General features: G+C 39.0%; 1 protein-coding gene across 2 annotated transcripts in view; it reads left to right on the top strand.

Moving 5' to 3' along the window:
- The window catches only part of Cenpp (centromere protein P), a 216,905-nt gene that overhangs the window by 631 nt on the left and 190,842 nt on the right, over positions 1–25,432 (top strand). For both annotated transcript variants that reach the window (XM_013150669.2, XM_003468385.5), the window contains exons 2-4: positions 4,328–4,509; positions 9,855–9,943; positions 14,813–14,901. In XM_013150669.2, the coding sequence (XP_013006123.1) occupies positions 4,434–4,509; positions 9,855–9,943; positions 14,813–14,901 (254 nt within the window). In that variant the 5' untranslated portion in view covers positions 4,328–4,433. The remainder of the gene's footprint in view (positions 1–4,327; positions 4,510–9,854; positions 9,944–14,812; positions 14,902–25,432) is intronic.

The following is a 25,432-nucleotide window of genomic DNA, read 5'->3' as shown; positions in this document are numbered from 1 at the left end:
CGCAAGAAAGTCTTTTTCTTAGCAGGCTCCCTCTTTCCTCGGTGCCTGTTTAGGAGAAAGTTTTGCCTGAAAATTCGACAGGCAACCGTACCCAATTCGGAGTTAACGAATCGTGCCCTTTGTTTTATGTGTGCTACTTAGCCATGGTAATTGACACTGATTTTTCATTTGGGGTAATATAAACTTTACTTTGAAAAATAGCTTACATAAAGAAATGTGAAGAAAAATGGCTAATACATCTGTAGAATTTGACAGCTCTCTGAGGCAGGTGTTGGTGTTAATCCCATTCTAAATTTAAGGATGTGGCGAATCAGAGAAGTGAATTTGCCCAAGGTAGAGAAAGAAAGAGTAAGAACCCAAATAGAATCCGAAAAAGTCTAGCTACAAAGTCCAGGCACTTACTTTGATTGAAGAAGAAAGAAATGTCTGAGCAGTTAATTATGTAACAAGGATGTGTCACCTCAATCATGCAAGGCACTTAAAAACATAAACCGTGTCTTTAAAAAAATTTTTCAATGAAGATTGACTTGAAGCCAGTGATAGTGTGGGCCTGTAAACCCAGCCACTCTGAAGCCTAAAGCAGGAGGACCACAAATTCAAGCTCAGGCTGGGCATTCAGCGAGACCCAATCTCAAAAAAAGCACACCCCAAAAGGATCAGAAGTGGTCCAGTATAGTTAAAAATAGGGAAATTGAGGGAGCCACTCCCTTCCCTTCCTTGAACTATAAACATAAACCCTATTGATTATCCATGTTTAGGCTTAGGTCTCCATGCTGGACGCAGCAAATCAGGGACACCAGTGAGAGTCGAAATAGGAAGCACCTGGAGTTTGAGGCATCTGAATTATAGAAGGTCCCTTTCTTCTCCTCAGTTCCTTTTCCTCCTCCTTTTTCCCTTTGCCATTTTGATTGTTCCAGCTGCTACCACCCTGTGATCTTCAGTAAATGTAGCTACTTAGCACAAGGTATACGCTTGGCAATTCTTTCCTTGGTTTACACAAGAACCTGGACTGTCTTGGGCCCATCCAACTGCAAGAGAGATTTAACACAGTGCAAAGGCCCTGGGGTCAATCCCCAGTACCACCATAAATAAATAAAATTTTAAAAGGGCTGGGAATACAGTTCACTGACTGAGTGCTTGTGCTACACCCTGGGTTCAATTCAAAATGCGGTACCATGAAAAAGAAGACTAATTTGCTATAGATACAAGAGAGATTGGGATTTTTCCCAGCCAAATGCACAAGAGTAGTAAAAGGATGAAGAGGTTTAAAGAAAAATTCTTTTTATTTTTTTATTTTTTTTTTGGTACTGGGGATCAAACTCACAGCTTCACACTTAACGATGCACGTGCTTATGCCACTGAGCTAAATCCCCAGCCCTAAAGAAAAATTCTTGCATGATGTTCTGTGTGGTCATGAAAGTGGAGAAAGATGTAACTGTTAAAGGCAAAGCTAACTGTTCTTTAAAGTAGAATAAGCTGTTAACAAGTCACGTCTGTGTGCCTCCACAAGTGATTTATTTTTTTTTTTTTTTGGTCTTTTTCATTTTTATCGGTATCAGGGATCGAACTCACGACTGCCTGCTTGAAAGGCAGGCGCTTATGCCGCTGAGCTAAATCCCCAGCCCTAGTAACTTATTAATATTAATAAATTTATTAATTTATTGACTATAGATGTTCTCAGCAATCATTGTAATCATTAGCAATCATTGACTTTTAAACTCAATCCTTATATGGATTCATTTTCAAAGGGAAACAAAAATTAAACGCAGAAGATTTGCAAATAGAATTCCAAAACTAATAAAATTCAAGCTAGCCACACATCAGTTATTAGTTGAAATAGAACAATGATACTTTGCTCAAGTAAGTAATTTCTGTAAGAATACGTGGCTCCTGCTTTGCATATATGATAGGTTATGTATATCATAATGTTTACTATTTAATCCTTTTTAAGTGTATAGTTTAGTGCTACTAAACAGTCCTATTGTATAGCAGTACCACTACCCATCTCCAGAAAATTTTCATTATCCCAGACTGAGACTCTATACCCAGTGTTAGACCACTTCTGTACTGCTGGCTATGGGTTCTCATTTGAATTTTTCCATATTCTTTACTGTGATAACTTGGTTCCCTTAGCACTTTGCAGTGTGGAAATATCTGAAGTCCTCGTTCGTAGCTTGTTGTGACATTTTGCATTCTCTTGGTAGCAATCACTTATGTTTGAAGATTGCTTTTTTAAAAATTGGTTTTCTTAAGTGTAATAGTCATTGTACGAAAGAGAGGAAAAGAAAGTGCTCTAAATGATATAACTGCATGTATATTTAAGTGTATAAGATAGACAATGATATTACTGAGTTTTGTTGGATCATTGAACAGAACTGTTTGCAGTCTCACTGTTTGAATGTCCACTTTATATGCTTTAATTTTGTAACTTGAACAAATATTTCTAAGATGACAATATGTAATCCATTAAGTAGTGATTTCCTACTGTTTATTTTTTTTCTGAAATTCTGTATAACTTGTACCCTTTTTCTGCTTTTTTTTTTCTCCTTAAATAAAATTTTAAAAAAATTGATTTTCTTTTATTTGTTTGTTTGTTTTGGTTTTCTATATTTAAAGTTTTTTAGCATACATGACGGAAAATGCAAGAGAGTTTCAGGTGATACAGAATATAACTGTTAATATTTAAAATTGGCATTAAAACAAAATAGAAAAAAAATTTCAGGGTTTATACAGATCTTCTATCCTCAGTGTAAATATAGCATTAGAGGTTTCTTAAAGACATGCTATATAAGGCCATAGAGTGTTGGCTAATATTGTGGAAGAGGAGTTTTTTGAGAGTGCAGAAAGAATTATAGTATGTTCAGATATCAGGCCAGTGAAAGAAAATATTTTGTATTGGTGCCACACACCTGTAACCCCAGCACGTGGGAGGCTGAGGCTGGAGAATTGCTGTGAGTTCAAGACCTGGCTGAACTACAATGAGACCTACCTCAAAAAAAAAAAAAAAAAAGAAAGAAAAAAAAAGAAAGAAAAAAAAAAGAAAAAGAAAAAAGAAACATTTGTGGAATATCCTACCTTGTAAGAAGAGAGAGAAAGGTAATAAGCATATTTTAGGAGTTAGTAGCATGAAAGAGCTGAGCTAATCAGTGAGTACTGGTTTGGGACAAAAGAATACATAATTAGTACAGCTACGCCAAGAACTTTAGGAACTTCCCTAACATTAGTGACAAGAATCAGATTTTAGTGAGTCCAAGATGTAATATGACAATCAGAATAGTCATGCCCAAGGTGGGTTCGTGAAAGACAATATAGGAATCCAAGGAGCCAGATTGATACATTTGGAATTTAATTAGCTGAGCTCAGGACCACTTATATACAGACACCCCGCCTATCCCACTGCCACCTAGAGGGTTTCAGAGTCCAAAAAAGTGGCCAGAAGTGGAAAGTTACAGAGTTTTTAAAAGAGAATCACAAAAGACATCCTGTTGGAAACAATTTAGCTAGAATCTTACATTAATTTTTGGTTGACACCTGTATCTTGCTTTTTCTGTTGAGCAGGTTTATTTTTCTCTTGTGGGTACAGCTCATTCTGCTTTTCTCATAGGACTTATACCCTGAGTAACTTTCCATTCTCTTGGGTCAAATACAGGGCACTAGTTCAATGCAGGGCTCAAGATGGCATCTCTTATGCCAAGCTACAACAATACCTAGAATCCAAGAAATGTTTTAAGATAGCAGAAATACAGCAGAGAGTTTGAAGAAATAACGACAAAAAGTACAAGAAATCCAATGCAATTATTAGCTAAAGTTCTTTTTTCCAAGTACAGTAAAGTTACATGGTCTCATTGAAGAATACCTGGGTATAGGGTTGTTTAAAGAGATTTTGCTGTTTCTTATTCCTGTGAATCTTTATGCTTAGATTTCTTGAGACATCTGTTAGCATAACTTTGTGATATGCACTTTTTTTTTAAGAAATGAAAGATAATTCCATTTTTTATTTTTAGGACCTCTTAAAATTACTTGATGTCTTGGGAAATCAAATATTCACAATGGTAATTCTTGGGTGAGAGCTAACATTTCAATTTTGCAAAGTCCTATTTTAATTTGCTTTAAAGATGTTTCTAATATGTGCAAATGCAGTAACATAATTTGGGTTTTTTTTGTTGAAATTGGAGATAATGTTAACAGCCACATTGATTTTGAGAAAATTATTATGTAGTTTTAATGGGAATAGATTAAGAACAAGGGAAATAGTTTGTGGAAATTGAGGTACTAAGTGAGATGCTTGTGAGTAATTGCAAGAACTTTCTGATATTTGCTTTTTTAGACAATCGCTTCAGGAGATACACCAGTCAGATTCGGCAGGACAGGAATCTTCGAAAGACCCAAGAAATCAGCTGAGACATTTAGAATCAGAACTTTCGTTTCTGAGCATGCTTACTGGCTTCACTATAACGGATTACTCGAAGAAGACCGAGGATCTGACTACTGCTGAGATGACAGACGAAGGTAGGCTCTTGTGGCATTCTTAGTCTGTCATCCTTGTTGCTTAGAGGTGATGGCGCTGGGGATTGAACCCAGGCTTCCCACATGCTGGGCAAGAGCTCAGCCACTAATCCGCACTCAGCCTTTTAAAATTTTATTTTGAAACAAGGTCTTGCTAAATTTCCCAGGCTGCCCTCACACTTGCTGTCTTCCTGCCTAAATCTCTCAAGTAGCTGGGAATTATACGTATGCCTAATTGTGCCTAGCTACGTTATTTTTAATCTAAAAGTTGTTTTGAAACTTACTTTATTATATATAGGAAATTGGCTGTCATAATTTTGAATTAAAATTCTATAATCTCCCTATTTAAAAGTGTAATTGTGATGAACATATTAAATCGTGTTAAGGTGTCTTTTGACCATTACATTGGGGTTAATACTCCTCCTAATAAAAGTTGCCTAAGGTGAATATTAAGGAACAGAACAAGGTCCCGGGCTTTAAGTACCTTAGGAGTCAAATACTAGTAATATGTGACCAGTGATTGTCAGCACAACAGCACTGTGATTTTATGAATGCTACAATTCATCACTGACACAAAAGTTGCCTCATCTACAATGCTGTGTTCTTGTCACTGTCTGTGACCAAAAAAATGTTCAGCAGCTGAAGCTTTTGCCAGAAGGAAGGTATCTGGTCCTAGTGCCTTCAGTTTTATTGCCAAAGATTTACGGTGTACTAACAGGTATGTGGAAACTAATTCAGCCTTGCAATTGGATATAAAGAACTTGGGTTAGACAAGGGTACCACTCCATAAAGTAGAGGTTATTTTTAGACTTTTCGTCTGAAATAACTCTTAAGACAAGAAGAGGGAGAAGGAACTCAGAAAGTCTTGGGCAGATTTTGTGTTATGTATAGATACAGATTTTGTATTATATAGGGAAATAGTGATGGGATTTGAAGGCTTGAATTACTTGAAAAGATGAAATTAAAAAAAATGTAGAGAGTGAGGATAGACCAGGTATAAAATTTACGAGCATAAAAGTCTGAACAAATATGGTGGGTGTGTTAGCACACACCTGTAATCTTAGCACTTAGGCTGAGGCATAAAATTGAGGTTAAGGGCAACCTGTAGCCAGAATAGGTAATTTGAGACAAGAATGTCACTGTATAATAGATGAGATGCTTCACTGTGAGTATAAAATGTTAAAAAAAGAAATATTTTGAAGTCAAATCTAATTTAACCCAAATTTCCTGAAGTGGTTTTTGAAGTAATTTAATGTGAGAAATAGTACTGGAGGAGAAGTATTGTGAACAGAAAGGAGATGTAGTCTGACGTCAGTAGACAAGTGGACTTCAGATGTGAAATGTTCCAGTCAGAGTAAGCCATGTGAAAGTTCAGGGCCTTGTGTTACCACTGCTTTTTAAATATTTCTTTTTTCCCATAAGAAAAATACTGTAACTGAAATAGAACTGAAACATGAATTCACAGATTCACAGCTCAAAATGTGAAGGCTTCACAGCTTAAAATGCCTAAAAATGCTGTCATTGAAAATTACTTTTCAAATGTCGTATTTTTTATTTTTTACATAGGAACAACATTGCCAGGCAAAAGTAAATGGTGGCCTCTAAACCCAAGGGGTAGAACCCAGTACAAAGTGATATTTATAATAATACTGTATTTTGACAGTTTTAGATCTGCTGAGCAAATTGAGAGGAAAGTAGTTTGATTCAGTGAGTATACTCAGTGACCCAATAACATGGTCAGATCTTTATTTAATCAACAAATATGTACTTGACTGGCTGAGTCACTTGGTCAGTTGCTGTTGGAAACACACGGAACAGTTTGATTGCTGGGCATGGTGGTGCAGGCCTGTTATCCCAGCAATCAGGAGGCTGAGTCAAGAGGAGCACTGTGAGCTACATAGTGGGTTCAAGGCCAGCCTGCACCGCATAGCAAAAGCCTGTCTCCCCCAAAAAAGTCTCAAGTCACTATTTCTTTCACTGACATTATTAGACCAGACATCGTTCCTCTAGTAGCTGTGATGGTGAACCTTTGAGAGACCGACTTGTGACACTGCAATTAAACCCGAATAGGAAGGTTTTCGTTTAGGAAAAACAACTCACCCATTAAGATCTTGTCTTAAAAACTCAGTAATACGTGCCATAGGTTCACCACCGCTGTTCTTGTAAATTATTGAATGTATTAGAAGCTAGTTAATCAAATGGTCTTCCTTCTCTTCAAAGTAGCTGTGTTTAAAGAATGTATTCTTTACTGCAATTTTAAAATGTTACCACCAGGCGTGGTGGTGCATGCCTGTAATCCCAGCACTTGGGAGATTGAGGCAGGAGGATCAGCGTGAGTTTGAGGCCAGCCTGGGCTCCACAGTGAGTTTAAAGTCAGCCTAGACTACGTAGTGAGACCCTGTCTCAACAAAAACACAAACAAACTGTTACCACTTTAAGTGTTTTCAGAACTCTTTTGGAATTTTCTTTAGTGCTCATGATGATTTCTTTAAATATTCTCAATTTTGTTTTCTTAAGAATTGGCTTATAAACTTAGTAAGGAGTTTGAAGTCCAAAGTTAAGTGTGACTACAAAGTAATAGCAATACTTTTATAATTTTTATTATTTTGTTCTCACTAGCTTTCAAAGTATGTTCTTTTTTTTTTTTTTTTTTTTTTTTTGTATTTTTACCAGTACCAGGGATCGAACCCACTACCACATGCTTGCAAGGCAGGAGTTTATGCCACTGAGCTAAATCCCCAGCCCCTCTTTTTGTTTTTTGAGACGGGGTCTTACTATACAGTTCAGACTGGCCTTTTCACTTAAATTTGACAGTCCGTTGTCTACAAAGTAACTTGCCCAGGTTTCAATTAGATAGCAACAGCAATAGATCAAGTTAGGAAGAACTGACAGCTTCCAGATTGAACCCACATTGCATTTAGCTGCCATGTCTCTTTTGTTTCCTTTAATCTGGTCAACCTTTCTTTGTCTTTTGTGTCACTGACATTTTTGAAGGCTATTTTATGGATTGCCCTTTAGTCTGGTTCCCCATTCCCGCCCCATCCATAGATCCCTTTTGAAAAGTTTCAAGGTATCTACAGTTTTGGCAGGAGAACAGTATGATGGTGTTTGTTCTTTTCTGTAGCCCAGTACATATCACTAGGAGACAAATGGCATCCGCTTGTGCCGTCTGTCTTGTCTCGTTAACTGTATATTGAACAGATCTTTACTTTGTCTTTCTGTGTTGAGCCCCGTGTTTCCCTGGTATATGGAGTCACCTGGTGCTGCTGAGTCAGAATGCCATCTATATTCTGCTGTGTAAATGGGCTAGTTCTTGGCCTTTCCTCGTTGCTGGTTTAGGTGTCAGTTTTCCTTGGTCTATCAGGTGATTTCTTCTTGTCCGCATACTAGAGTATCTGTTTCACCTGATCCCCAGCTCCTGAAATTAGGTTGCTCTTATTATTCTCTTTACTCTTATAGAATTGTACTCTTATAAAAATAGCTTCATTAGCAAAACTGGATCCCACATAAAGTTAGAATAGTGCTGATCTCTTAGGAGACAAGCAGTGGCCTAGGTGAGGACATGAGGGACCCTACAGGGCTTGATAGGTGTCTGTATCTGGATTAGGGTAGTGGTTACATAGGTAGAGATTTGCATTAAAAGATGAAGTATGAACTTCAGAGGGCATTTTATTTTTGTTTTTGTCTCACTATGTAGCACAGACTGGCCTCAGACTCGCAATAATGCTCTCTGAGAACTTGGGGCCTCATTGTCACTGAGGATGGCTGTGGTGCTTTTCAAGGGAGTCCTGGTCCTTTTTTTTTTAATTGGTAACTAGGAATCAAACTCATGATCATGCGCTTGCAAGGCAGATGCTTACACCGCTGAGCTAAATCCCCAGCCCCTTGGTCCTTATTTTGAGCATCATTTCTTGGCTCCAGTGTAGAACCCTCAACCCACTGGCACAGATCCTTCACCCTGCTGATACAGACTTTCTGGCTTCCACTGCTGACCTTTGGCCTTCCCAGCGCAGATCCATGAAATGGATCATTGTCATTGTCGTGGGCTCTAGGCCTCCAGTTGGACTTGTGGGAGGCATTGTCACGGGCTCTAGGTCTTTAGCTGGATTCATGTAGGAGGTTGCTGTGGGATCCAGGCCCTCAGCTGGGTTTCCTTGGGTCTTTAGTGTTTGGACAGATTTCCTGCCCTTTCTGGTATTTAACTCCGAGTAACTATCATAAGATAATATTATAAATTTGTATCCTGTATGTAATTATTCTCCTTGTAGCCCATGACTACAGCAGAGCTTGACAGATCTAGTGTTGTACACAGTGGTCATACTAACTGAAGCGTGGTTGTGGACTGCAGAGAAACTGATATGATCCCTAGTTTGGGTTCAAAGAAGAGCATATTTAATAGTTAGGAGGAAAGTGATTTTATCCTAGCCAAAATATACTTGGAACATGCCCTAATCCTAGCACCTTGGGAGATCGAGGCAGAAGGCTAACAGGTTCAAAGTTTGGTCAGTTTTTTTGTTTGGTTGGTTTTTTGAGCTAGGATCTTGGTCTGTAGTCCAAGCTGCCCTTGAACTCACTATGTAGGTGTTTCTCCAATTTAGTGACTTAGCAAGAACCTGTCTCATAAGTAAAAATCAAAAAGTAAAATAAACATGGGTAGAGATGTAGCTCAGGGTTCGATCCTCATGCAAAAAAGATATTATCTGAGAGTCAAGTGCATCCTGGGAGCCAGCTCCATTTTTAATGGTTGATTAGTTATAGTGTTTTTTGTTGGTTTTTTTTTTTTTTGAAAATACAAATGAAAGACCTAGCAGGATTACTCTGGTGTGTTAATGGTAATTATACCTCAAGATAGCTGCTATCATGTCAAACTGAATCCATACAAATAAGAACTAGATAATGTTGAAAAAAACAGAAATACTCAAGAATTAACAATTAACACGATTTAAACTTACCTAGGATTATACTGGTATTTCTGTTTCTAACCTTAACTTGTAGTATAATTGAGAACTAGAAAGTATAAATTCTCATTAATCCCATTTTGTAAGGATATTTGGTACACATATATCCATATTTTTTAATGGAATTAAAAGTACACACTGGGCATGGTGGTCCACTCCTGTAATCCCAGCACTTGGGAGGCTGAGGCAGGCAGTTCAGGCCAGCGTGGGCTACAAAGTCTGAAGCCAGCTTGAATCACGTTATCAAGACCCTGTCTCAAAAAGACCAAAAAATAAATAAATAAAAATACACACTTTCATCCCTCTATAGACATGTAGATAATTACACGAAACTAAATGGTATTTAAAGAAAATTGTTCTTTGCAAATAAAATGTTTTTCTAATTTACAGGTGTAAAGAAAGTTCTTCAGAGACACAGGATATCAGGAAATTGCCACATAATTACATTTCAACTTGAATTTCAGATTGTGGAAACTCAGGTAAATTAAGGCGCATGTTGTGATAACAGAGATATTTTTTCTGTGAGATAAACAGTTCTCATCCCACAGTGTCAGGCAGCAGCTGAGCTGAGGAGGAGCTCATGAGCCAAGGCTCCCATGTGGTACATTTGTACCATTTAAAAAATGTAAAGAAAAACACCTTAGCAACTGTGTGAAGTAAGGTTGTTGCTGAGGCCATAATTTAATTAAATTAACGTTCTATGTTGCAGTACTAGAGCTTGAATCCGGAGGCCTTGGGCCTTGGCAGGGAGCTATCTCGCCTTTGTGTGTTGTTTTTTGGGTGACGCTGTCTTCCTAGTGGGCTGTTGTTTTGAGAGCTGGAATGGAGCTGATGAGCCAGCCATCTGTTCTCTGCTAAACATCTGCTTAACAGATTCCTTCAGCGTTTAGCGTAGTGGAACAACAACAAAATTCCCCACTCACTTGCATGTTCTCGCTCAGGACTCTCATGAGGTCCTGATCACCTGACGACACAGCCAGGTGACACTGTCCGGGACCAGATGAGCCCCGAGACGTGCTGGCTGAGGCCCAGCACGAGGAGGGGGTACCTTGGCTAAGCCTTTCCTGCACAGTCAGGAGGCAGGCAGAGTGGCAATGCATAGCCCCGCTCATCAGGATAGGGCGGAACAAGCTGCGGAACCTTCGAAGCTGGCATGGAGGGGGCCCGGGTCCAGGCATTGTTTTGAGGCCTGGAAGGGTCGTGTGCTTTGCTCTCAGAAAGCAGGTTCAGCCACTTTGCTTTGCCAGCAGAGCTTCTAGGGAGTGCGTACAAAGGGAAGAGCAGAACAGGCCTGGAAAGCTACCCCGGCCTCAGCTCATCAGATCAGTATGGTGGATGTAGAGAAGTGTCACCATCATCCTGTGGACAGGCCGCCTCCATTGCTCAGGGTAGGGGGCCAGGATTCCTCCTTCTGGTTGCCAGGGACCTCAGCCACACAAGCACCCTCAAGCTGTCACCTTTGGATTAGAGCAGGCGCTGGTCAGGAAGTCGGCGCCCGCTCAAAAGTCACACAGCTGCCTCCTGGCAAGTTTGAAGGACAGGGTCCGGGTGTCTGGGCCTGGTGCGTTGGCAGTTTAGGGTACCGGTCACTGTTCCTAGTCTGGGCAGGCTGAAGTCAGGTGAGGTGGTGACAGAATTCCTCGTGAGCTTTTGCCTCACTTCACAACCGTAGGCAGCTGTGGAACCTGCAAGGGTTTAGGGATCTGGCGTGTGGGAGTCTCCATGAGGTTCTGCTTAGAAAGGAAAGGAACCAAGGATTTTCTTGTTTTTCCTAGAATTCTGATGTAACAGGTGGATGAAATTTTACTACTTAGTGGTAAATCCTACCATATCCTAGCACTATCTGTAAGTGTCTCTAGTAGAACTGCTAGGTCACAGAAATTGTAGGGATGAATTCTGATGGGTGATAGTTTTCTAAATGGTTTTCATTTTACACACTGAGCATTTGTTTTTCTTTACTGTCAAAACTGATAGGAAAACATGGAGACAATCATTCTTCCATGGTCTCATTTTCTAAAATCAAACTTTCCACTAGAGGGAGATGTTTAGCTGCCAGAAAAACTACACTAACCTAAATAATGAAACTCTCACTGTAGAATATTATAAATGATTGCTATTCAATAATAAAATCTTATTAATACTACACTATTTGAACCATGTGACCTAAAGTCAGATTAGTGGAATGTTAGAATCAAAAGTAACCTGAATTTTTTGTTTGTTTGTCTTTTTGAAATGGATTTTCACTATGTATTTGGAGCTGGCCTTGAACTTGCTTTGTAGTCCGGGCTGGCCTGGAATTCTCAGTGACCCTCCTGCCTCAGCCTCCCGAGTGCTGGGATTACAGGGTGCCTGGCGGGAGGATTGTGTTATAGGGAGACCTACACAGATTATGAATGATAATCTGTGTTGGTACCGACCTCTCTCCCTTAACCGTCCTGTCTGGTGTTGTCAGCACTGTGTGTGTGACGGACTGCAAGGCCTTCGGGATCCACATGCATCATATCAGCCTTCCATAGTCCCTGCCGCACAGTAAGGCAGGCACGTGGGAGTGTTTGGGAAATGTGGCAGATTAAGTATGATTGTATAACTCTTTTCCCTGAAGCCCAGCAGAATGAATAAAAGACTGAAAAATAGGGACTTTTTTTTTTAAGTGAAGAGAATGCATTTCCATTTCAAAGGCATCAAAAAAATGCTGGTTGTTAGGACATTCGACCCAAAGCACTGAAACTCAACACAGGATGCTTCATGAAGGGGATGTAAATTTTACAAAGCTAATGAGACCCTTTTTTTAAAGAGTGCTACCAACAATCCTCAAGTTGTGGAGAAGAATGAGCTCCATGGGCTCATAACCGTAGTAGAAAAATGTGCACTGCTGAGACTCCTCTGGGCACTTGGAGGTCAGGTCCCTTCCTGTTTACCAACTAGAGAGCAGTAACCAGGTTAGCGGCCCCTTACAAGAGAAATTAAAAAGACCCCTGCATCTTGAAGTCAGCTTTCCAGTGGCTAAGCAGAATCTGCAGCCTAAAAAAGGAGAAGAAAAGAGAGGCCAGTAAACCTGTCCCAGTGAGTGAAAGGCCAAAATCTAGCACATACACACACGTGCTCAAATCAGGAATAAGGCATGCCTCTGGGAGTTTTGTTCTCTTTTCTTTCTTTCTTTTCTTCCTTTCCTATTACCCCTCTGTCCCTTTACTCAGCCCTAAGCAACAACTGATCAGTTTCCTCTCTGTGCATTTTCTTATTTTAGATGTTTTGTACGAATGGACTCCTATTAACATAGTGTCTTGAGTCTGGCTTCTTCGTCTTACAGTGTTTTCCAGCTAAATCCACGGGTAGCATGTGTCACTAACTTTTGTGCTGAAAGAAATTTCATTGAGTGCATATATTCCATTCCCTTTACCCATTCCATTAATCGATGGGAATTATTTTCTGGAGCTGTTACGAGTAATGGTACTATGAAAATTCATGAATAAGTTTTTAAGCAGACATATGTGTTTGCTTTTCTTGGAAATACAACTTGGAGAGGAATTAGACTACTAGATGATGTCTGATGTTGTGCATCGTTTCCTGTGCTTACTGCAATTTGTATATATTTGGAAAAAATGTCTCTGCAGATCCTTTCCCTAGCTTTTAATTGAGTTATTTATCTTTTTAAAAATTCATTTGTGAGAATACCAATTCCTACTATATCCTCAAGCAGATGAAAAACTAAATAAAGGTTATACTTAAACCATCAGTCCCATTCTTCAACAGCGTGGATGTCGTGGATGTAAGCAGATGTGCCAGCTGCTGTCCAGACAAATACAGAAGAGAGTCAAGCAGCACCCACCTAGCCTAGTCTTAGGAAATGCCACAAATATTTAGATTTACTACCCTAACAAATAATAAGAGCCCTAGCAGTCAAAGTGCAAACGTGGCACAAAGCTCTTTTATTATATTGGATAAAGGGGCCTAAAATTTAAAAGCATAGAAAAAACAATGGCATAAAAACAAAGGAAGTTAAGAAAATGAATCTCAGCACTCAGGACTCTGAGGCAGGAGAATCTTTACAAGTTTGAGGCCAGCCTGAACTGATAGGGAAATCCTGACTCAAAAAAAATATATCTACTTGAGCTTGCAGATGAAATAATCCTTATTATTGGGTATAGAATTGTTTCTGATGTTTTGTGATAAGTAACACTGTTACGAGTATCTTTATTCGTAAGTCTTTGCATTTATTTCTTATTATTTTGTGTAAATTCTTAGAAGGCATATTCCTGGGGCAGAGAAGATGAATACTTTATGAAATATTTTATGAGTATGCATTGTCAAGTGATGTCACATCAGCTTTAATTGAGTGTGTATTTGCCAGTTATAATTTTTTCTGGGGATTGGGTAGAAATTAGGGAACCCAGAGGCTCTCTACCACTGAGCTACACAGCCCCGCTCTTTTTAAAGAGTTTTTTAGCCGGGCGTGGTGGTGCATGCCTGTAGTCCCAGCTACTCGGGAGGCTGAGATGGGAGGATCGCTTGAGTCCAGGAGTTCTGGGCTGCAGTGCGCTATGCCATTGGGTGTCTACACTAAGTTCAGCATCAATATGGTGATCTCCCGGGCGCGGGGGACCACCAGGTTGCCTAAGGAGGGGTGAACCGGCCCAGGTCGGAAACGGAGCAGGTCAAAACTCCCGTGCTGATCAGTAGTGGGATCGTGCCTGTGAATAGCCACTGCACTCCAGCCTGGGCAATATAGTGAGACCCTGTCTCTTAAAAAAAAAGAGTTTTTTAGAAACCAGCTGTCATTAAGTTGCCAGGCTGGTTGTGAATTTGTGATCTTCCTGTCTCTGTGTCCTGGTAGTTAAGGTTACCTGTGTGTATCACCACACCTGGCTCCAACAGTAACGTTTTAAAACCTTTGCTCGTGGATAAAATCTCACTTAACTGTTTAAATTTGCATTTATCTTATTACAATTGAACAGAAATTTTTATAGGTAAATCAACATTTTTCACTGCTAAATTTTGTGCCTTTTTTCAGTTTTCATTGTCATGCTTATGAATTTTTATATAAATATTTTTGCAATTTTTTCTAATTGTTTAAAAGTTTTTTTCTTGATGTAGTCATCAGTTAAATTATATTTCCTTCTAGTATTTTATGATTCCAATGCTTAAGAAAGTAATATATTTGGAGTTCATTTTGGGTTTTAGTGTGGAGTAAGGAGCTGACCTCATTGTTTTAGAAACCAATACTTTCAGTATCATTTCTTGTTTTGTGACATTTCATTTCATATAACTTAAAATATTTTTGTCACTTTATTTTAAAAGTTACATTGCTATGACACATAGTTTTTTGTTTTTTTTTTTTTCACCTTTAGAGTAAGGAGAATATTTCTTCTGTGATTACTGACCTTGGCATAGTAATGGAGCCCACCGAATACTCAGAACTAAGTGAATTTGTGTCTAGGTAAGTTATTGTCCAAATTTATTATTCTAGGGAACATATTTACTCTGCATTTTTATTTTTACCCTTTTTTTTCCTTAATAGGTAAAAATATCTTCTCTAAAAACATAGAACCATTACTGTGGCTCATATTTAAACCCATATTTCCTATGTGTGACTCATTCAGCGTGTATTTATTTTATTATGTTCATTGTGTGCGGGGCATTGAAAGTGAATGTGAGAAAAACATATAATACTCAGTCTTCATGGAATTTATCGGTTACTGGAGAAGTCAGATGGAGTTAAATAATTACAGAAATGAATGTGAAATCACGACTGGCTGACGTGCTAGAGTTCCTGTTGACGCATATATTGGGAATCTGATTGTCCCGGAGTAGTTTCTGAATAGTGAACCCAGTGAACTAGCAAGGAGCTCTTGGGCCCAGGGAAAACCAGGACCATGGTATAGCGCAGAGCTCATGGGGCCTTCTGCCCACACCCTGCTGTGCAAGTAGAAATTACATGGGAAGAAGAGTGGGGCTTCTGTCCCCTAAACCAGTGGGCATTTCCGTTACTTAGTAAACATTTGATCTCAGGCTCTGGAGTACTCTAGACCAGGTTCTTGCTTTGTGGAGTATTTTAGAAAAGAAAGTGCACACAGGTCAAAAGTCCAGACTCTGTACAAGTTGCCGCTGCGGCTTTGTTTTTTAATTTCTTTCTTCTTTGTCTCTGCTATTACGCAATTTAAATACATTATTCTAAATGTGAGCTTATATTTAGTTTTCCACTGCTGATCTGGTTTTCAAACTGAAGATTGATGTCTATAATTTTTGGAAATTGCTTACTGTTTCATTGGCTCTCTCTCTGCCCTAACTGTCCTTCCCCAAAACGGCTAAGCACTTCCCTTAGAAGACCAGCAGTATGCTCTCTGGGTCTCTCTCTACATGGTGCTACCGTTGGCACACAGCTTTTAATATATATGTCTCACTGCATTACTATTTTTGCTTTAGCCATTTATTTTTAAAGCATTTCTAAATAAAAATTCATACATATATATTTATTTACCACATCCATTATTCTTCATTGCTTTGTTAATTCATATTTCTAAGTGCTGTATATTCATTTTTTCTTATATTCAAAGAACTTCCTTTTTATTGTGCTGGTCTATTGTAATGAATCCTATCAGCCTTTATTTCTCTGAAAAGTCATCATTTTTTTTTTTTTTTTTGGTCTTTTTCCTTTTTATTGGTATCAGGGATCGAACTCACAACTGCCTGCTTACAAGGCAGGCGCTTTATGCCGCTGAGCTAAATCCCCAGCCCAAGTCATCATTTTTTTGAAAGGTACATTTGCTGGTTGTAGAATTCTGGTTGGCAGCTTTTCTAAATGCTATTGACCATCTCATTTCTTTTTTCTTTTTTTTTTTTTTTTTTTGTGCTGGGGTCAAACTCATAACCTCAAGCTTGCCAGGCAGGCGCTTAAGCCACTGAGCTAAATCCCCAGCCCCTCTTTCAGATCTTTAAAAGAGAGCCTTTTTACTGGGGCATGTTAAGTGTACATTGTAATCCCAGAACTCTTAGAGGCTGAGGCAGGAGGATTGCAAATTCTAACCCATCCTGGGCTATTTAGCTATTTAAGCAAGACCCTGTCTCTAAAATATGTGTGTGTGTGTGTATCTGTGTGTGTGTGTGTGTGTGTGTGTGTGTGTGTGTGTGTGTATAGACACACATACATTTTAGAGATATATAAAAATATATGTTTTAGAGATACATATGAATATATATACACACTTATATACATACACCCACATACATATGAATGTTGAATGTGGACTAAGATGTAGCTCAGTGTAAAGGCCCTGCATTCAAGCTCCAGCACCAAAAGAGAGAGAGAGAGACAGAGAGACAGAGAGACAGAGAGAGAGAGAGAGAGAGAGAAAGAGAAAACTTGTGGATTGTGTCATTTATGGCAAAACTTCTGCTGTAGTTATCTGTGTTTCTCTGCGTCAGTGTACTGTGTGGTGTGAGTGGTGTGTGTATGTTAGGAGACTGCCTTCAAATCTTTCTGTTAATTTTTCTTGCCCACATTTTGGCTGTTCCGTGTCTAAAGGCCGACTCAGAGGCAGTCTTGCTCCAGCAGCCTGTAGGTGATTGGAACCTGGTGCTAGGCCTATGGTAGGAATACCGACATGACACAGGCCATGGTGTGTCGGTAGCAATCAGTAGACCCTGCGAACTGTGCCTCAGTTGTAGGCCTTTGTCAGTAGCCTGCTCCCCAGTGTGTGACCTGTGTCTGTGTTTGGTCTTGAGGGGGAGAGCTCCTTCTCCCTCCAGCAGAGGAAGCAGCCCTTTGTCTGGGGTTACTGAGGGCTCCTCCTATCCCGTGGACAAAGGCTTTTCACTCTGCCCTCTTGCAGAGGCAGTGGATGCTCTCTTGGCAGCAGGATTGTTGCTGTCCGCCGAAGTGAGATGGGTTGACCTTCTACTTGTCCTGTGGAGGCAGTGGGTTTTTTCCATTGCTTTGCTGTCTCTCCTCCAGTAACTTGCATCTTTTTGCTTCTGACAAAGAGTTTGGGCGTTATGCCTGCACTGCAGCAGCAGCTGGTCACATTCTGCACACTTACACTACTAAAGGAGATTCTGTTGGACTTCTGCCATGAACCTAATTTTTTGGTGTGGTGCATTGTGTGTGTCTCATCCAAATTACTAAACACATAGCCTTTACAAATTGTCAAAACCAGCTAGTCATTGTGATTTATGCCTATAATCCCATCACTGGAGAGGCTGAGTCAGGAGGATTGAAAGTTCAAGCCCAACCACGGCTACCTAGAGAGACCTTGCCTCAACTAACGAAGAAAGCCACCCAAACAAAAAGAATATACCAAAAATTACCTGATTGCTTACTGTGTACCTGTATATGGGTTTTTCTGTCCTTTGTGTATACCCTAAGGTGATCTACTTATGTGTCCTGCCTCTTCTGTGAGGGTAACTTTTTTTTTTTGTCTTTTTCTTTTTTATTGGTACCGGGGATCAAACTCACGACCACACACTTGCAAGGCAGGCTTTTATGCCACTGAGCTAAATCCCCAGCCCCGAGGGTAAAACTTTTAATTTACTTGGTTGACTTGTGACTTCAGGTTTGTGATGGGCTCAAAAAAAGTTACGATTTTCAAAATGAATCAAAGAACTAAATGTTAAGTCAGAAACATTTAACTTGCTGGAAGACAAGATAGGTACAATTCTTGAAATCATCAGTGTAAGCAAAGATTTTTTGCACAGAACGTCAGTTGTACAGAAAATAGTTCCAAGAATCAACAAAGGTAATCATACTAAATTACAAAGCTTTTGCACAGCGAGAGAAATAACTGGGTGAAAAGGTAATCTGCAGAATGGGGAAAAATTTTTGCCAGCAGTTCCTCAGACAGAAGACTCATATCTAGAATATATAAAGAACTAAAAAAAAAAAAATTAGACCCCTCCAAAATAAAAGACCCAATCAAAAAATCAGCAAGCAAAATGAATCAAAACTTCACAGAAGAAATACAAATGACCAGTAAATACATGAAAAAATGTTCAACCTCTTTGGTCATTGGAGAAATACGAATTAAAATAATACTGAAATTCTGCCTTAGTCCACAAACAATGACCATGATCAAGAATCAAAAATAATTACAAATGCTGGAGAGGCTGTTGGGGAAAAAGCCCTTCTACACTGTTCATAGGAATGTAAACTAGTACACTCTGAAATACTATTTGATCCAGCTATTCCTTGAATATCTTTCCAAAACATTTCATATTACAGTGATACATTCATGCCCATGGTTTATAATAATAGTGGTGTTAATTCATAAAAGCTAAATGTTGGAAGCAGCCTGTGTGGATAAAGAAAATGTACTTACAGTATGCAGTAGTACCACTGTGCCATAAAGACAAATTTGAGTCATTTATAGGAAAATGAATGCACCTTTTTTGTTTTGTTTTGTATTTTGAGAGAGGGTTTTGCTGTGCAGGCCAGGCTGGCCTTGAACTCACTTTGTAGCCCAGGCTGGCCTCAAACTTGTGGTGATCCTTATGCCTCAGCCCCTTGAGCACTGGGATTACAGGAGTGTGCGACCATGTCCAGCTTATAATGAGTGCACCTTGAGACCATAATCTTAAGTGAACTAAGTCAGACATACGCTTAAATATTGCATTATTTCTCATATTCATGTAACTCAGAATAAGAGTAAAATAAAGGATAGATAATAGGAAGCAGAGAGAGATCATTCCTAAAGGGGAAGCGGATCAAGAGATGGAGTGAGCGGGGCAGAGGGAAGGGATGAAGGATTAAAAAAAAAGGAATCGGGATGTGCTGTGTGCTCCACACAAGGAATGTAAACACATGCTGCAAACATGAATTAAAAAGAGGAAGGGAGGCGAGGGATGGGTGAAGTGGGCAGGAAGGAAAGGAAAAGGGATGAGAAAAAGAATTAAGATGTGCCATGTACATGCACCAACTTCCCACAAGGACTAAGCATTATGTACTGTACACCTGGACTGATAAACTAAAAGGATTAAAAGGTTATGATTCTGTAGGTTGTTTATATTTTGCTTGATGTTGGCTGGAGAATGAGCATGCAGTATTTTACATCCTTCAGTTGAAAGTGGAACTTAGCTGATTTTCGCTTGATTCTCATTCTGGAAGTTGGGATGTGTTCATTCTTTTTGTTTTGTTTAGTTTTGTTTTGGTACTGGAAATCGAACTCAGGATCTCATGCTTCCCAGGCAGGCTCTGTGCTGCGAGGCTGACCTTGAACTCACTTTGTAGCCCAGGCTGGCCAAAGTCTCACAGCGTTCCTCCTGCCTCAGACTCACAAATGCTGGAATTACAGGCGTGCACCACCATATCCAACTTTATGTGTTAATTCTTCATTCTCTCTTCATATTTTCTGTATTTTTGTGCTTATTCCGCGTTCTGTATTCAGTAATTTTTTTCATTTTGTGACTAATCTGTTATTAAAACACTATCCATTGAGTTTTCAACTTCATTGACAAAACTCAGTTGTAGAAATTCTGTGTCTAAATTTCTTAATGTATCTTTTTTATGGTTAACCTTTCTGTGTAAATTTCCTAGGTTATGTTCTTGGAAGTATAATCCAGTAAGAGTAATTATTTCTTGCACTTGTTTTGTCTACTCTGCTTTTTAAGTACGTCCTCTGAGCTTCCAACTTCCCTATAGTATTTGTCGTTTCTCACTGTGTGACTTCTTTTCTAATTTGCCTCTTTCTCCTTTAAAAAATATTGTTAGTGTGTTTGACACAGTTACATGTCTTACCAGTTTTAACACAAATATAGTCATATAACTACCACGGTGATCTGAGCCAAGAACAATTTCTGTTATGCCAAAGAGGCCCCCTAATGTTGCTTTCATGCTGTCCTTTGTAGCTGTGAACCCTCTCCCATGCTGGGTGAGCTATGGTTCTGTACACCAATCTGCATCGTGTTGACTTTTCCACATAGCGTGGAATCCTAGCAAATGTATTTTACAATGGCTTACTTCATTCAGAATAGTGCTTTTGAGATTTCTTTCATTGGATGTACCATAGTTTATTCATTTACCATTTCATTGGATATTTGAGTCATTTCGGAGTTTTCGCTATGATTAAATTGAGTTGCCATGCATATTTATGTAGAGAGATTTGTGTGAATGTGTTTCATTTTACTCAGGCTAGGATGGCCAAACTGACTGTCAAGGCAGTTGCTTATGTTTATGAGAAATGTTTTATTGAAATACATTCATGCCCATTACTTTGTATATTGTCTATAGTTGCTTTCATGCTGGAAAGACAGAATGGAGTAACTGTCACAGAAATCATATGGATATCAAGCCTGACCTATGTACTGTGTTATTCCTTTTAAAAAAATTTGCTTAGCTGGGGATAGTGGTGCACACCTGTAATTCCATCTGCTATGGAGCTTGAGCCGTGGAAATCACAAAGCAAGGTCAGCCTGGGCAATTTACTAAGAGACTAAATGTCTCACAGTAAAAAGGGTTGGGAATGTAGCTCAGTGCTCCTGGATTCAATCCCCAGTACCACAAAAGAAAAACAAACATGCTGACTTTTTTTCTTTCACTTTTTTTTCATAATGTTTTTGGTGTGTCTAATAACTGGACTGTCTTTCAAATTTGAAGAATTTTTTTATACTCATATTTGTCAGTGATGTAGTTGTATTGAATTTATTTGTTGGTATGCTTGGATTAAGTATTAGTTACTTTTTTTTTTTTATCATCAGTACCGGGGATTGAACTCCCAACCTCATGCTTGCAAGGCAAGGACTGAGCTAAATCCCCAGCCCCTGTCTTTCTTGTTGCTGGGAAAAAATACCCAACACCCACAGGTTAGAGGAGAAAAGGTTTATTTTGGTTCACAGTTTGTAGAGGTTTCTGTCTATAGTCATCTGGCTCCAAGACAGGGCTGCATGGCATAGGAGAAACAGCCCAAAGCATGGCAGGCAGGAGGCAGCAAAGCCTGCCTTCCACCCTTCCCTTTATATTCTGTCCGGGTTGCAAGCTGTTGATTGGTGCCCAGGGAGGGGCCCCTATTATCCACATCCAGAACTATGCTCAACACATGTCGTTACCACACACCCTTAATCTATATTCATACACTCCTGGTTCAGCCATCTCTGAAAAGCTCCTCATGAGCACATGAGGCTGTGGGGGCATCTATATATAAGCCATAATATACTGAGTTCTACTTGCCTAATGGTCACTTCCCTTGTCTATTTTTTCTTTTCTTTCTTTTGGCTTATATGACTATTTTAATATATTCTAAAGTTTATTTTTCATATTTTTATGTGACTAAATACATGCCATATATAAATATATGTATTTAAACATAAGTTTGCCATGCTGGGGATTAAACACATGTCAAGGCACAGAGTTTACCACAGAGCTCCATCTTTAGCTCTAAAAAAATAAAATTTTAACATCTGATGGAATTTCAATGTGTGTGATAGTAATGCATATGAAAACTTCAGTGTTAGATGAGAGTAGAGATCTGTTTTTTATAAGGTATCTATATTCAAAATAGCAAAACAGTTGTACTAAGTGGACTGTAATTTCTGTAGCAATAATATATATAATAGACTAACTATATAACAAGTTTAATATATAAATACATGTTTAAATGGATAAATTATGTTTTACTTAAAGTATATGCGTATGTGTATCTTTCATTGCAGTTTTCATGTGCATTACTAATATGTTGAGACCCTCATTGGATCACATTATAAATTTTGCTTTTTGGAGTTGCAGGGTGGCTCAGCTAAAGTTCTAACCTTACATTTACTAGGCCCTGGGTATGGTCCAAAGCACTATTTAACAAAAAGAAAAATTCCATTTTGCCTTTTTATATATGTTAAGGAACTTAAGTGAAAAAATAGTGTGATGGTTGATGCATTTTGTCCCCTTGAGAAGTTGAGAGGCATAAATGACTCAACAGTTCTACCCTAGGGCATAGAGGACATGCCCTAGGGTGACTTTTTATGCCCTAGGATGTTGTAATGGTTGATTCACTGTGTCAACTTGAGAAGTTTAAAAGTTTAAGGAATTCAACAGCTCTAGGGTTCTCACTTTGTAAATATCTTGAGCCTGTGGCTGAGGTGGTGTTTATACCCACCCAGGGCAGGTAGCCTGCATACAATATAAAGCCGAAAATGAGGCTTGCAGTTCCTGCCTGTGTTTTTTATGCCTTTGCTGTCCTCCGCTGCTGTGAACTGTTGCCTCTCTGCCGTGCCACCCTGCCTTGGAGCCAGCTGATTATAGACTGAAAAGTCCACAAACTGTGAGCTGAACAAACCTTTCCTACCTTAACTTTGGGTGCCAGGTATTTGTCTCAGTAACAAAAGTAAGACAAAAGGTTTGCCCTATTAGTGCAGATTTTTACTGTTTTGATTACTTGATTTCTGATATTGTATCTACTTTTCATCTGAAGAACTTCAGAATAAATGCTTTTAGTTTTCATGTGTCTGATGATGTCATTATTTTATCCTTATTACACAAGGAATTTTTCATGATGTATGGAATCATGCTTGACAGTTCTTTTGTTACTTTAAAAACATTCTTGTACTTTTTCTGGCCTACAGTTACCATGGAGGAATCCACTGTCCTTGAATTCTTATTCCCTTATATATAATATGACTTTTTCTCAGATTTCAGGAGATTCTGTTTAGTTTTTAGTAGTTTGATTATGACATGCCTAAATGTAGATTTGGGTTTATCTTTCTTGGGTTTTCTGAGTACTTGAACCTTAGAGTTTCTTTTCCAAGCGTGGCAAATGTTCAACCATTTTTTGCTCCCTTTTTCTTCTCTCTTTCCTCCCCCACCCCACACCCGTATCGTTTTTCTGCTCTGCCTGAATCTCCAATGCTATGAATGTGCCAGGCCTTTTGGTATTGCACCACATGTCCTGAGGCTCTGTTAATTTTTTTCAGTCTACTCTTTCTGTGGTGTTCAGTTAACTATTTCTTTTACTTTGTCTATAAGTTCATTGACTCCTTTTGTTGACCTTGTTGTTCTGGGGATTGAATCCAGAGCCCTCACACTGTACTACATTCTCAGCCCTTTTTATTTTTATTTTGAAACAGTGTCTTGCTAAATTGCCTAGGCAGGACATGACCGTTTAGTGCTCCTGCTACAGTCTCCTGGGTGCTGGGATTGTAGGTCGATTTTCATTGACCTTTTATTCTGCAACTGAGCCTATAAAGTAAACTTTGTAAATTAGTTACTTTTTGGTTCAACTTTCTATTTGCTTTGTTTACCTTGTAAAAATTTTGTCTTTCTATTCATGTCATAGTGTTTATTCTTACTTTTTGAAGCATGTTTATATTAACTGCTTTACAGTTTTATTTAACAAGTTAGTGACCGATTCATTTCTGGGTTGGTATCTATTAAATTTTTTCCATTGCTGTTACATTCCTTACTCTTCATCTGCTGAGCAATTTTGAAACATATCTTGAACACAATACATATTATTTTATGAGACATTGAGTTTTGCTTAAATCTGACATAGAACGTTGACATTTTTATTCATCAGGCAGTCAGCCAGGTTAGCTTATGGCTGCAAGATCTGGCACATCTTCTGTGTGCTTTGTCTCCAGTGCTCGTTCCCACATCTGTGCATTTGCATTGCTGTTCACTTTCGTCAGTCAGCTGCTATCCTGTCTGTGACCTGGATGCTGGTCTCCTGGAGCTCAGTTCTCAAAGCTTGTGGTGTATTTTTTAGGGACAGATACATGTATGTGCAGCTCAGAGGTAGCCAGAAATTCTTAGACACGAAGTTGCTGTCTTGATGTCCTCCTTTTCCACGGTCCCTGCAGTACCTCTTCTGTCTCCTATGGTTGGTTTTACTTCTTAATCCCCCAGCCATCAAGCTGGGCTTTAAGCTCCTCTGCTTTGGGTGCACTTCCTAAGGTCAGTATCCCTGCACAGAGCTATACAGTGAGAAAGAGAAACACAGATACAGATTTATTGCCTGTTGTTCAGACCACAGGCCTCTGATTCTAAACCTCCCTCAGTGTTTTAGTTTGCTGCTGCATAGGATCTGCTCATGAAGCTGTGCTTGTATGACCACTTGGTTTCCTGATGGTGAAAGGCAGGTTGAACTCTGAATTCTACTGTTCTTCCCAGTTTGCCAGCTACTGTTTTACTCCTCAGAGACAACTGGTCCATGTAATCTGCTCCTAAGGCTCAAGATATGCTGGGCCTTACTGCCTCCTTTTATTATTTTTAAATAAATAAGTTTCTGATCAAGATATGATACGAATCAATAATCTCAAGATGAATGTAATTACTGTGTATCACAAATATATACTAATAAAATATTTTAAGAAATATTTAAGCCAAAAAGTAAACAATACATTTACTTTCCTTCTTTTAGCTTTTTGTTTTTATACGTATTTACAGGTTTTTAAATTGTTCTGTTACTTTATGTTTTCAAGGTGGTAATTCTCATATTTGTTGTGTGTGCTGTTCTCACATAATTTTCTTTTTTATTATGAACTCATCTTTAGTGGTGTTTATTTTCTCTGAGGGGAATCCTATAGATCTGTGTTATTACACGCTCTTTCCAGAGTGACCTTGTCCCAGTGGAATCATTCCTTAGGACCAGGTTTTGTTTTCTTTTCTTGTACTTGGGGCACAGTTCACTATGCAGATATTATACATTGAGACACCCAATTTATGTGGAGTTCTGTGTGATAGAAGTTTTCTAACCATTTGTGGTCCGGGTGTGAAAATCTTTATGCTCATTCCCTGGGCTACAGGGTCAAGTTTTTTCAGTCTAACTTCCGCCGCAGCTGTAGCTGAAGGAGCCTGCCAGCCCTTTGTCCACATGGGCCTACAGCCTGACCTTCTGTCCCACGTGGCGTTAAAACCCAGTTCCCTGGCTTTTCTAGCCAGAGCTGAAACAGCTGCTTCTACTTTTCTAGGCTTATGTAATTTGCCTCTTGGTACCTAAAATTACTTACATTATGTGTAAAATTTGCCCTCCCTTCCTAAAGGAAAGGGATTATGC

This window comes from Cavia porcellus, unplaced genomic scaffold (genome assembly GCF_034190915.1).
Source record: "Cavia porcellus strain 051 isolate PalLab524CR breed Dunkin Hartley unplaced genomic scaffold, mCavPor4.1 scaffold_17, whole genome shotgun sequence".
NCBI lineage: Eukaryota > Metazoa > Chordata > Mammalia > Rodentia > Caviidae > Cavia > Cavia porcellus.
Note: the sequence above shows the minus strand (reverse complement) of the source record. Positions and strands in the feature narration are given on the sequence as shown.